Source organism: Neophocaena asiaeorientalis, unplaced genomic scaffold (genome assembly GCF_003031525.2).
Source record: "Neophocaena asiaeorientalis asiaeorientalis breed wild unplaced genomic scaffold, Neophocaena_asiaeorientalis_V1.1 scaffold655, whole genome shotgun sequence".
NCBI lineage: Eukaryota > Metazoa > Chordata > Mammalia > Artiodactyla > Phocoenidae > Neophocaena > Neophocaena asiaeorientalis.
In genome coordinates, this window is record NW_020171857.1 from 268,016 (window position 1) to 280,786 (window position 12,771).

Sequence of the window (12,771 nt, forward strand, 5' to 3'; positions counted from 1 at the left end):
TCTTAGAGTTAAACATAGGCAGAACAGTCTATGATATAAATCAGAGCAAGATCCTTTCTGACCCACCTGCTAGAGAAATGGAAATAAAAACAAAAATAAACAAATGGGACCTAATGAAACTTCAAAGCTTTTGCAAAGCCAAGGAAACCAAAACAAGACCAAAAGACAACCCTCAGAATGGGAGAAAATATTTGCAAATGAAGCAACTGACAAAGGATTAATCTCCAAAATTTAAAAGCAGCTCATGCAGCTCAATAACAAAAAAACAAACAACCCAATCCAAAAATGGGCAGAAAACTTAAATAGACATTTCTCCAAAGAAGATATACAGATTGCCAACAAACGCAGGAAAGAACGCTCAACATCATTAATCATTAGAGAAATGCAAATCAAAACTACAATGAGATATCATCTCACACCAGTCAGAATGGCCATCATCAAAAAATCTAGAAACAATAAATGCTGGAGAGGGTGTGGAGAAAGAACACTCTTGCACTGCTGGTGAGAATGTGAATTGGTACAGCCACTATGGAGCACAGTATGGAGGTTTCTTAAAAAACTATAAATAGAACTACCATATGACCCAGCAATCCCACTACTGGGCGTATACCCTGAGAAAACCATAATTGAAAAAGAGTCATGTACCAAAATGTTCATTGCAGCTCTACTTACAATAGCCAGAAGATGGAAACAACCTAAGTGTCCATCATCGGATGAATGGATAAAGGAGATGTGGCACATATATACAATGGAATATTACTCAGCCATAAAAAGAAACGAAATTTAGTTATTTGTAGTGAGGTGGATGGACCTAGAGTCTGTCATAGAGAGTGAGGTAAGTCAGAAAGAAAACGAGAAATACCATATGCTGACACATATATATGGAATCTAAAAAGAAAAAGAAAATGGTCATGAAGAACCTAGGGTCAAGATGGGAATAAACATCTAGTAGGGCAGACCTACTAGAGAATGGACTTGAGGATATTGGGAGGGGGACGGGTAAGCTGTGACAAAGTGAGAGAGTGGCACGGACATATATACACTACCAAACGTAAAATAGATAGCTAGAGGGAAGCAGCCGCATAGCACAGGGAGATCAACTCGGTGTTTTGTGACCACCTAGAGGGGTGGGATAGGGAAGGTGGGAGGGAAGGAGACACAAGAGGGAAGACATACGGGAACATATGTATATGTATAACTGAATCACTTTGTATTACTTTGTTATACAGCAGAAACTAACACACCATTGTAAAGCAATTATACTCCAATAAAGATGTAAAACTATGTTAAAAAATTCATTATGTTGTACACCTGAAATAATGTTATATGTCAATTATACCTCAATAAAAAAAGAAATAGAAAAAAATAAAAAGAGTACGGAGCACAGAAAACTATGCTTCCCCTCTCCCCTTCCCCGTCCCCTGTGGAGCTACCTACTCAGTGCCCAGCATCCTCAAGGAAGACGGGAAAGAGGGCAAAGAGCTGGCAACACACTGAAGAGGGAGAACATTCGGGACGAATGAGGCATTTGGGAGAGTGGGGCAGGTGACCCCTCGGGTGGCCTGGAGGGACGTCGACTGAGAATGTGGGGATGCAGGTGGGACCTGTACAGTGGTGGAGGCACAGACGTGGGAGTGCAGACTGGACTGCCGGGGACACGGTCCTGACTGCAGGCTGGGCATCACTCTCCTCAGTGGGACTGGGGGTGGCTGTCCTTGAGCTCTGGGGCTAAGAGGAGCACTGACCAGGGAAGTGTGTCTGTCCTGCAGGGATCAGTGGCTGGGGAGAGGTTGGCTCTGTTACCTGCAGGCTCGCTGGGCACCAGTCCTCCAAGCCTCTTTCTCCATTGTTGGTGGGGGGTGGGGTGGGGGTGGATAATAATACTTATCTTACAATAAGGACCCAATAAAATAATAATTATAACTAGATAAAAGTTACTTGAAATCACAGAGTGATGTATGAATGTCACCTACAATGTATATTAATAATTCATATCCTCTGGTTTTTTAAACTGTAAGTATTAAATGGCCTATTGATATTGATGATGTTAATGGCATTGATAACAGCAGCAACGAGAGGCAGCGCAGCCTCCAGCACGTCAGTTCAACACCGTGAGTTCTGCTCTGCCATCAAATTAAGGATGGGAATAAATGAGGCACTCATGTGCCTTTCTGCTTGGGCGTTTAGCAACACTAAATTCTTCTCTGTGTGTCAGAGGTGTGGCAGCCCATCTCTTACCTGGGGACGACAGTAAAGAAGGCCATCAAGTTTGCCATGTTGCCATCATCTGTCATGAGTTAGAGCTCCAGAAACATAATGCTTGCCTTCCTCCAACCACACATCAGCGGAGCCAGGCAAGAAGGTTTGAAACATTTTCATCCACAACTAACTTGGGAATTCATCACTGCTTTCAGAGCAGCTCTGTCCCTGGGTTAACACTTCCTGTCTGTCCACTTCTGGCCCTGCAAATCCTGAATAAAAGGCCACAATGGCACATCAACCCCTTATTTCCAAGGCCTTTTAGAAGCGATGAGTTTTTGCCTAACAACAAGAGAAACATGTCTGACCTTCACTATGGGATGATCTTCGACAACCTCTTTACACTCAAAGCTCTACTTCCTCATCTGCAGATTGAGGGAAACACCTAGGGGTGCTTAAGGGTAAAGTGTATTCATGAATGTCAAGTATTTAGCACATGCCTGACACACAGTTATAAATAAATAGTAGCTATAAGAAACATAGCCATAGGTTGGAAAGAAGTTTTGCTTGGTATCAAATCCAGTCTTATGAGAAGATCTTTCTACACGAATTCACTTTCTAATTGTCTGTCAAAAGCAAACCCAGTGTGTGAGGACCACTGGTTAGTCTTATCTGACAGGCTGCTTGGACACCCAGGAACTGCCAGTAACCAGTGAGGAAACCTCTTTTACTCTGTGCATTCACTGCCTTTGGCGTTAGAAGAAATGCAGGTTAGGATGTAATTGGAATTTTGGTGATTTGCAAAACGTACAGGATTTGAGTTCTCTGACACCCATGTCCTCAGCCTTCCTCCCTCTTCTAAAACTGGAGGTGGGAACGGGCTGAGTACCTTCCCCAGGTGACCTCACCACCCATCACCTGCGTGACCTGCCCATCCTCAATGGTACCGAGTCTCAGTCTCTTGAGCTGAAAACCAAGTCAATACCTGACACATTGATTCCATAATCTAAATTAGAAAATTTGTAAAATATAAATGTCTGCGGTTACGTTATTTCTAATGGCCTATTGCACAACCAATATCCCTGCTTTCAATTAAGCAGGTAACAATTAGATCAGTGGGGCTTTGCCAGGCCACTTTCCTTGCCCAGAATCAACTGGGAAGTGAGTGCAGCTCTCTGCAGATGGAGATGAACAGATAACACGGCTGCCCTGTTACCCAGGAAGCGACACTGGAAGCCTGGGATTTGCTAGTCACATGGCCCATCACCACCCCACAGTCAGGTCCTTGTAAAATTACTTGGGGTCACTGTCCCGGCTGGTCTGAGGGAGAGTCAAGAGACCGTGCTCTCTGTGTCTATAGACTTAAATGGGACCAAATCAGGAAAGAAGGACAAAGGACTGTCACCCTCCCAGCAGAAAAGCTGCTTCCTTTGTGAAGAAGAGTGAGAGGCAGGTCAAAGGCCAGGAGTATGAGGAGGAAATCCCTCCACGCACTTTCTTACACTCTCATAAACTGATTAGCTTTTTATACATTCAAATCAGCAGCTCCTTCCAATTACTTCCAATTTCTCATAGAAAATAGTATTTTCCAAGTCACCTGGTCTTAAAATCATAATGCCATCTTTGACTCTTATACACACGCCCAGAGTCCATCTCAAAATCCACTTGTCACACCAGCCACCACCCTGCTCTCCGCTCTCATCACTTCTACTGCTTCATGGCATTCCAAGTGCTTGGTTTCACTTCCAAACTAGTGATTTCAGCACATCCCTTACTCCACAACATCACTGCTCTGCCTACTACTTTTACACTTTGGGATTTAAGGCCCTTCCTATCTGGGTTGTAACACTGTCCTGTCACTTCCCCAAAGGGTGTCCTCCACTAACTGATCACCTGTCATTTGTGTTTTGTCCTTATTTCCATTATGCCTTCTTCTATCCAAATCCTTCCAGGCTCAGTTCAAAATATGACCCCCATGAGGAGGTTCCCCAAATGGCCTTCAGTTTCACAAGGGTTTTAACCTGATTATCTAACATGTCCATCATCAGCTCCTTGAGCACCGGTCAAGCTTCTTTTTCTCACTGCACCTAGCAGAGTGCTGAGGGCAGAGCACACCCGACATAGCTGTTAGATAGTAATCAAGGGTAACTAACGCACAACACAGACAAAACTTCAATGTATTTCTAAGACCTCACATCAGGCACTCCGAAACCTGCGCTCTAGACCACCAACAGGTGAGCTGAGTCTCTCCATATTGGGCATGAGCAAGGCAGGAGCGGAGTTGTAATCCCACATATCTGAATGTGCTGACAGGTTACCCCCGTGACATCTACCCCCGACGGTCTGAAATTCTCTCTACTGGAGATCCACCAAAACAGTGTCCATGTCTAATATAGAATATATTTTCATGAATCCAGATGTTTTCTCATGACTTAATCTAATACTTAAGGCACGATTTCACAAATAAAATTAACAAAAAATTGTTTTTTTTTTCTTTTCTAAATGGTCTTGATTTGTTTAAGCATTTGCTTCCAAATGTAAGCCATGCCATTATATTTAAGGAATTTCCTTATGTACTGGGAAGTATCCATCTATAAGCCAGGGCTAATTTCAACAACTGTTTGAATTCTTGAGAGAGGAGATAGCAATAACAGAAATGTCTGTTAATCCAGCTCTGCATTAGAGAAGCCAGAGCATGTGGCTCGTTAGAATAATGACGACTGTTTGCATTGCTTTGTCTCCTAATAGCAGAGAACTGTTGGATTGGGTAATTTGAAACTCATTATACTATCACATTTAGCCTCTGCAGGCTCTGATGCTGATGGTAGAAGTGAACTACTTGGCCAAGCAGCTATTTTTAGTAAATCCAAAAGATGAAAGACAAGTAAGAAAAACACTTCATTGAATAGCATTTCTTCTCTTAAACCTATTAAGTCCTGAGCTGAAACCATACAAGCTGAGGAAAGGTGAAGTTTATGCAGTTTTCTAGCTTTTGATCAATTGTATGCAAACATGATATATCAGGAAAATCTTTTAAACTGCCTTGTATATCATAGTAAAGATAATAAGAGCAAATATAAATAAGCGATCTCATCTATTTCAAACCAGTCTTCAAATATCAGGCAGATAAAAAGAAATTTGGCATGAGACTTCAATATCTCTACTGAGTTGAAGAAATGGTTATATTGGTTTTCTCTCTCTATGGAGTTCAAGAAATGAATAAATTTATATATGTATATATATATACATATATATATATAAATTGATGTTGTTTTGTTCGGTTGAATGTTGAAATGAAAAGATCCTATCAGATGCATATTTTAGCTTTGAATATGATAAATGATATAACTGCAGCTGGTGAGTTGTTGAATATGAGATGATATGAAGAAGGGTTAAAAGCTCACATACTTTTTTTCACCAAAAATTGCTTTTGTGCTCCTGCCCTGCACACCATTGCCATTAAATCTGAATATCACATTGACTTGAATTTATTTAACTAATGATGAAAAAATAACAGTCTTTGACTTTTAGTGTTTTTACCTTTGATCAAATGAAGAGCATAATTTTCAGGTACAAAGAGTAGCATAATTTTAAGTTACACAACTCATTTTCCTCTTAGAGACATGAATCAGTGATTCCCAAGTGAGGTGCCCTAGGGATCTTTTGAAGGCTTTGTCCCAACTACTGATGTGCACAGCTATCTGATGGCAGTAAGTGGTTTAAATAAATCCTAGTGAGAGTCCCTTTCCATTATACTACTTCCCCAAAATAAATGTATGTTTTATCTCTCCATGGCGTTTGAAGATCATAGTTTGAAAAAAATGAATTATTCCCATCCAACTTAATTTTTGGCTCATCACACATACTTATTTCTCCTAATCCCCCAAATCCCTTTGGAATTATAGAAGCAATATAAAAGGAAACCCTCAGAATTGAAGGAAGTTCCTTGCCAGTAATGGCTGAGTTGCTGTTAGTAGGTAACAACTATTAACTCTGGACACCACATGAAAGGAGCAGGAAAGGGTCAGCCTATAAAGACAGAAAATATCACCCAACTCCAGTCAAATACCACCGAAAAGATGTTGCCCTACCCCACCCCAGGCCAGCAAAGAGAGTGGAGAGCCTAGGCTTTCACACTCAGCAGGTATCAGCAAAGGTCCAACACGAGGGAGCAGGGCTTTCATCCTTGCTGGGCAGCACTGATGCCAATTCTCTGTAGTGGGCTAGAGGCCAAGTGGGGAGCCTGGACTCCCACCCTAATCAGTAGGAGCATGTCCTCCTGCTCCTTGCTGGGGCTGCATCACGGGAAGTTTAGCGGAGGCTCAGACTCCTGCCACCCCAAGTCCACCCTCCCCCACATGGTGTCAGTGAAGACCTGTATAGAGCTCGGAGTCCTGTGTCCACCCAGCAGGAGCAAGAGTCCAGTCATCCCTGTGTCACTGGAGGCTGAAGGGAAGCCCACCTGGCAGTAATGAGGCTGTGCTGCACCTTTCCCTGCCAGAGCAGTGGTTTTAAAAATCTAGCTAAAACAGAAGGTTTCAGTAAAATCCAGATTGTCATAACATAATGCACAAAATGTCCAGGTTCCAATAAAAAAACATGTGTCCTAACAACAACCAGGAAGATCAAACTGAATTTTTTAAAAAAATCAATAGGTGCCAAAGAAAATATGACAGAGATGTCAGAATTACCTTTTAAAAAATTACTTTTTAAAAATTCTTTTAAAAAAAGAATTTTTGAAGCAGCCACCATAAGATGTTGCAACAACCAATTACAAACATGCCTGAAACAAGTGAAAAAATAGAAAGTCTCAGCAAAGAAACAGAAGAGAGAAAGAAAAACCAAAGAGAAGTTTTAGCACTTGTGTTGGTCTGCTTGGGCTACCATAACAAAATACCATAGACTGATTGGCTTAAACAATCAAAATTTATTTTCTCACAGTTCTGGAGGCTGGAAAGTCCAAGATCAAGATGTTATCAGATTCAATTTCTGGTGAAGACTCTTGTCTTGGCTTACAGAGGGCTGCCTTCTCGCTGTGTTCTCACATGGCCTTTCTTCATTGCATGCATGTGGAGACAGAGAGAGATTTCTCTCTTCCTTTGCTTATAAAGGCATCAATCCTATCAGATGAGGGTTCTACCTTTATGACTTCAATTAACTTTAATTACAAAGGCTCTATGTTCAAATACAGTAACAATAGAGATTAGGGTTTCAAAATATGAATTTTGGGGGTACATAATCAGTCCATAGTGTTCTACCACTGGCCCCACAAAATTCATGTCCTTCTCACATGCAAAATACATTCATTTCATCCCAGTATCCCCAAAGTCTTAACTCATTCCAAGCATCAACTCTAGCATCTAAGGTCAAAAGTCTCATCTAAATATCACCTAGACTCAATTCATCCTGAGGCAAAATTCCTCTCCAGCTGTGAACTTGTGAAACAAGTTATTTGCTTCCAAAATACGATGGTGGGATGGGTATAGGATAGACATTCCCGTTCCAAAAGGGAGAATGTGGAAGGAAATAAGGAGTGACAAGTCCCAAGCAAGTCCAAAACCTAGCAGGGCGAGTTCCGTTAGATCTTAAGGCTTGAGAATAATTCTCCTTGGTTCAATGTTCTGAGGCAGCAGCCTCATGCCCATTGCCCTGCAAGGCGTGGCACCCAGGGCTCTGCTAGGTGGCAGCTCTGCCCTTTGAAGCCCAATTAGAGGCCATCTGGTCCCCTGGGCCTGTGCACTCAGCACCTGGGGTGGGACTGGCAGCCCTGATGGTCTCTGAATTGCCTTTGGGGTCTTTCTACCTGCCTTCTGTTGAGATGGCCAATAACACCACGGGTAACCTTTTTATTTGGTGTTCTCTCCTGAAGAAACTTCCTCTTTTTTTGCAATATGAGTATGAGAATTTTCCAAATCTTTAAGTTCTGGGTTTTTTTTTTTTCATTTTTTGTCTTAACAATTCCTTCTTTAATTCAGCTCTTGCCTTTCACATTTTACTATTAAGCTGTCAAGAGGAGCCAAGCCACTCCTCCAGCACTTTCCTTAGAAATCTTCTCAACTAAATAATCAATTTCATTGTTCACAAGGTCTACCTTCCACAAAACACTGGAACACATTGTAGTCAAGTGCTTTGCCAGTTCATAACAAGCAGCAGCTTTCCTCCACTTTCCAATAATCTGTCCCACATTTCTGTCTGAGACCTCACCAGAAGACCTTTAACATCCAAGTTTCAACCAGCATTTTGTTCATGATTCTTTGGGTATTCTCTAAGAAGAAGAAAGGTTTCTCTCTAGCTCTTTTTTTTCTTTCTGAGCCCTTACCAGTATCTCCTTTAACATCCATGTTTCACCCAACCGTCCCTACATAGCAATCTTGGCTTTTTCTAACATGCACCACAAAAGTCTCCAGCCTCTATCCATTACCCAGTTCTAAAGCCACATCCACATTTCCAGGTATTTGCTACAGTAGCACTCACATCTCATAACCAAAATCTGTATTAGTCAGGGTTCTCCAGAGAAACAGAAACAATAGGATATATATACATATATGTGTATGTGTGTGTGTGTGTCTCTCTCTCTATATATAGACATATATAGACATATATACATATATTTACATATATAGACGTATATACATATATATATAGAGAGAGACACACACACACACATACATACATGGTTTATTATAAGGCATTGTCTCATACAATAATGGGAGCTGAGAAGTCCCAAGATCTGCAATCAGCAAGCTGAAGCCCAGGAGAACAGATGGTGTAGTTCCAGTCTGAGAATTGTTAGGCTGGAGACCCAAGAAGAGCTGTTTCAGTTTTCATGGAAGGAAAAGACCAACATTGCCTGCTCAAGGCAATCAGGCAGGAGGAGTTTCCTCTTACCCATGGGAAGGTCAGCCCTTCTGTTCTATCCAGGTCTTCAACTGATTGAATGAGGCCGATCCACATTAGGGAGGACAATCTGCTTTACTCAGTCAACCAATTTAAATGCTAATCTTATCCAAAAATATCCTCACATGCATGCCTACAATAAGGTTTGACCAAATATCTGGGCATCCTGTGGCCCAGTCAAGTTGACACATAAAATTAAAGAAAACAATAACCATAATAAGATGCTCAGTAAATGAGTTCATCAGAAAGATGAAGGGGACAAAAGAAAGGATCAGTAAAATTAAAGATAGAACAATCAAAATTAAGTGATCTGAAAAACGGATTGTTGGGCTGCACCCTGCAGGTCTACAAGGCCTCTACTTGCCCATCCTTAAGACTGAAGAAAGAGCCAGTGACAGAAACATCAATGGTTTAATGGATGGGGGAACTTACACCTCTGAAGCAAGGTCCTGGAGTGACACCCCACCATATTTGGCGGATGGCAGGCAGGACATGAGGCCGTCTTTGCTCCCGGGGTGGAAGGAGAGATTGCCAGTTATAGGGGGAAATTATATCAGGTTACCTCATTGGTTACCAGGGAAACCAGCAGAGGGGTCTGTCCCTCACCACCCCTTTGATAAGCAGAGTGGAGAGTTCTTACCTAAAGCTAGAACAGTCATTAGCTGGGACCTGGGGCAGGTATGTAGGTCAGTCATATGAGTAGGGTGTAGGTGAAGTAGGCACTGGTCAGGCAAGGGATATACAGAGAACAAGGGAACAGCCATCTGGAGGGGCCTGTGACCATACACAGATGTAATAGAAAAAAAAGTGAAAAGAGCCTCAGTACTTGTGGGAATACAACAAAAGATCTAATATTCATGTCATTTGAGTCAGGAGAGAAAAAGAGAAAGAGGATGGGGCAGAAAAAGTATTCAAAGTAATAACTGGTCAAACGTCCTAAATTTGACCAAAATCTATAGATTCAAGAAGTGGAGTAAATCCCAAATCAGTAAACCCAAAGAAATCCACACTAATACACATCATAGTCAAACTTCTGAAACTAAAGTCAAAGAAAAAACCTTGAAAGCAACAAGAGAGAAAAGAGGGCTTCCCTGGTGGCGCAGTGGTTGAGAGTCCACCTGCCGATGCAGGGGACACGGGTTCGTGCCCCAGTCTGGGAAGATAAAACAGGGAGGGGCCTGCGTACTGCAAAAAAAAAAAAAAAAAGAGAGAGAGAAAAGATATCTCACCTATAAAGAAAATATGGTTTGAATTATAGCAGATTCCTCATCAGAAATCATGGAGGTAACAGCAAAGTAACACATTTTTCAAATGCCGCAAGAACTGTCAGAACAGGATCTTATATTCATTAAAAATGTTCTTCAGGTATGAAGGGAGAAATCAAGGTATTTTCAGATGAAGAAAAACTAAGAGAATTTATTGCCAGCAGTCTATCCTAAAAGAATGGCTTGGGACTTCCCTGGTGGTCCAGTGGTAAAGAATCTGTTACAATGCAGGGGACGTGGGTTTGATCCCTGGTCAGGGAACTAAGATTCCACATGCTGCAGGGCAACTAAGCCCGTGCACCACAACTACTGAGCCTGCGCTCTAGAGCCCGTGAGCCACAACTACTGAGCCCATGTGCCACAACTACTGAAGCCTGTGCACCTAGAGCCTGTGGTCCACAACAAGAGAAGCCACTGCAATGAGAAGCCTGTGCACCGCAACGAAGAGTAGCCCCCACTTGCCGCAACTAGAGAAAAGCCCGTGCACAGCAACAAAGACCCAACGCAGACAAAAATAAATAAATAAAATAAAAGATGTACAATAAGATATACACAAAAACACTGTAAATAAATAAAAATGGAATCATAATAAATGTTCAGCTAACCCACAGGGAGTCAGGAAAAAGAAAATAGAGAAATGGAAAACATAGAGAATGGAAGACCAAAAAATCAAATAAAATGGCAAACTTAAGTCATAACATACCAATAGTTCCATAAAATGTAAATTATGAAAATACACCAATTGAAAATACAGACTGGCAAAGTGAATTAAAAAATATGACCCAACTATACACCATCTGCAAGAAGCTCATTTTAACGTAATGATGCTTAGAGTAAACATATGGAAATATATACATCATTCAAATATTAATCAAAAGAAAGAAAGAGTGGTCATGTGGATTTCAGGTAAAGTAGAATTCAAAGCAAAGAAAATTACCAGAGACAGATATGAACATTATGCAATCACAAAGGGTTAATTCATCCACAAGAAATTATAATCCTGAATGTGTATACACCAAATAACAGCTGAGAAATACATGAAACAAAAAACCCACTGAATTGAAAGTAGAAACAGTCAACTGCACAATTACAGTCAGAGACTTCAGCACCTCTTTCTCAACAATTGATGAAGACAGAAAATCAGCAAACAATATAGAACTCACAACACCATAATCAACAGGATTTAATCAATACTTGTAGAGCATTCCACCAAGCAACTGCAAAGTACACATGACTTTCAAGTGTTCACAGAACAAATATCAAAATGAATCCTATTCTGAGTCATGAAATAAACCCCCATAAATGTAAAGAAAGTTGAAACCATACGGAGGGTGTCCTCTGACTCTAATGGAATTAAACCAGAAATCAGTAACAGAAAGATAACAGGAAAATCCCAAAACTGTTTAAAAATTAAATAACCCACATATAAATAATCAAATGTTCATATGGGACATCTGAGAAGTGACTCAACATAGCAATAACTACCATGCAATAAGGAGTTATCAGGTGGGTAACCGAAATTGGGTCATTAAGGGCTGTTGGAGCAGGTGACCTGCAATCTGAGAAGTGAAGACAAGAAAGAATTGCCTGGTGCAGGTCTAGGGGTAGGGTACTGCTTCCCGAGGAGCATACCCTAACAGGCAAGTGCCTCCACTTGCGTTCTCAGTTACAAGCAAGGAAACCAGCCTGGTGTGTGTCCCACCATACTCTCCAGACTTCCCAAGCAGACTGCAGCTCATCTCATTCTTACTCACATATAGAACATAAATGCTTCTCTGTCTTTGGGGGACATAACCCTCAAAATATATCCATGATTCTTACTTGTGAAAAAAACTTACAGCTGCCAAATTTCAGAGGGCAGGCATGAGCATCCATCGGGAAGTCTTCAAGCTGCATTGGGCACTCTGCTGAGATGGTCAAGCTGAAAAACAAGAGATGGGGACCTTTCAATGACTCACCGACTCTGGCTATTTACTGGACACCACGTTTTGAAAGCCTTATTAAGCACTCCACTCATTATTTTAATTACTATCTTTTATGAAATTGTCTAAACTGTCCCACCAAATTACATAGGATTGCATTGTTGATGAATATCATTTAGAAATAAGGTTTAAATCAAATCTACTCAGGAGTTCTGTGGCTTGGTGAGTGTCTGTACATACATTACCGCTTGTAAAGCAATTTGAGATGCCTTTAAAGATAATTTATTCTTTTATTCTCCCATCACTTACCCACAGTAATAAAAAAAACTTCCCTTGACAAGGCTGAAAATATATGTATGTTCTAAAATAATTTATAAGCTCAAAAATATAAGTGTGGGGCTTCCCTGGTGGCGCAGTAGTTGAGAGTCCGCCTGCCGATGCAGGGGACACGGCTTCGTGCCCCGGTCCGGGAAGGTCCCACGTGCCAC

General features: G+C 41.3%; 1 protein-coding gene across 2 annotated transcripts in view; it reads right to left on the reverse strand.

Annotated features, from left to right (window-relative positions):
* The window catches only part of GABRA5 (gamma-aminobutyric acid type A receptor subunit alpha5), a 99,388-nt gene that overhangs the window by 27,487 nt on the left and 59,130 nt on the right, over positions 1–12,771 (reverse strand). For both annotated transcript variants that reach the window (XM_024741770.1, XM_024741761.1), the window contains one exon: positions 12,200–12,282. In XM_024741770.1, the coding sequence (XP_024597538.1) occupies positions 12,200–12,282 (83 nt within the window). The remainder of the gene's footprint in view (positions 1–12,199; positions 12,283–12,771) is intronic.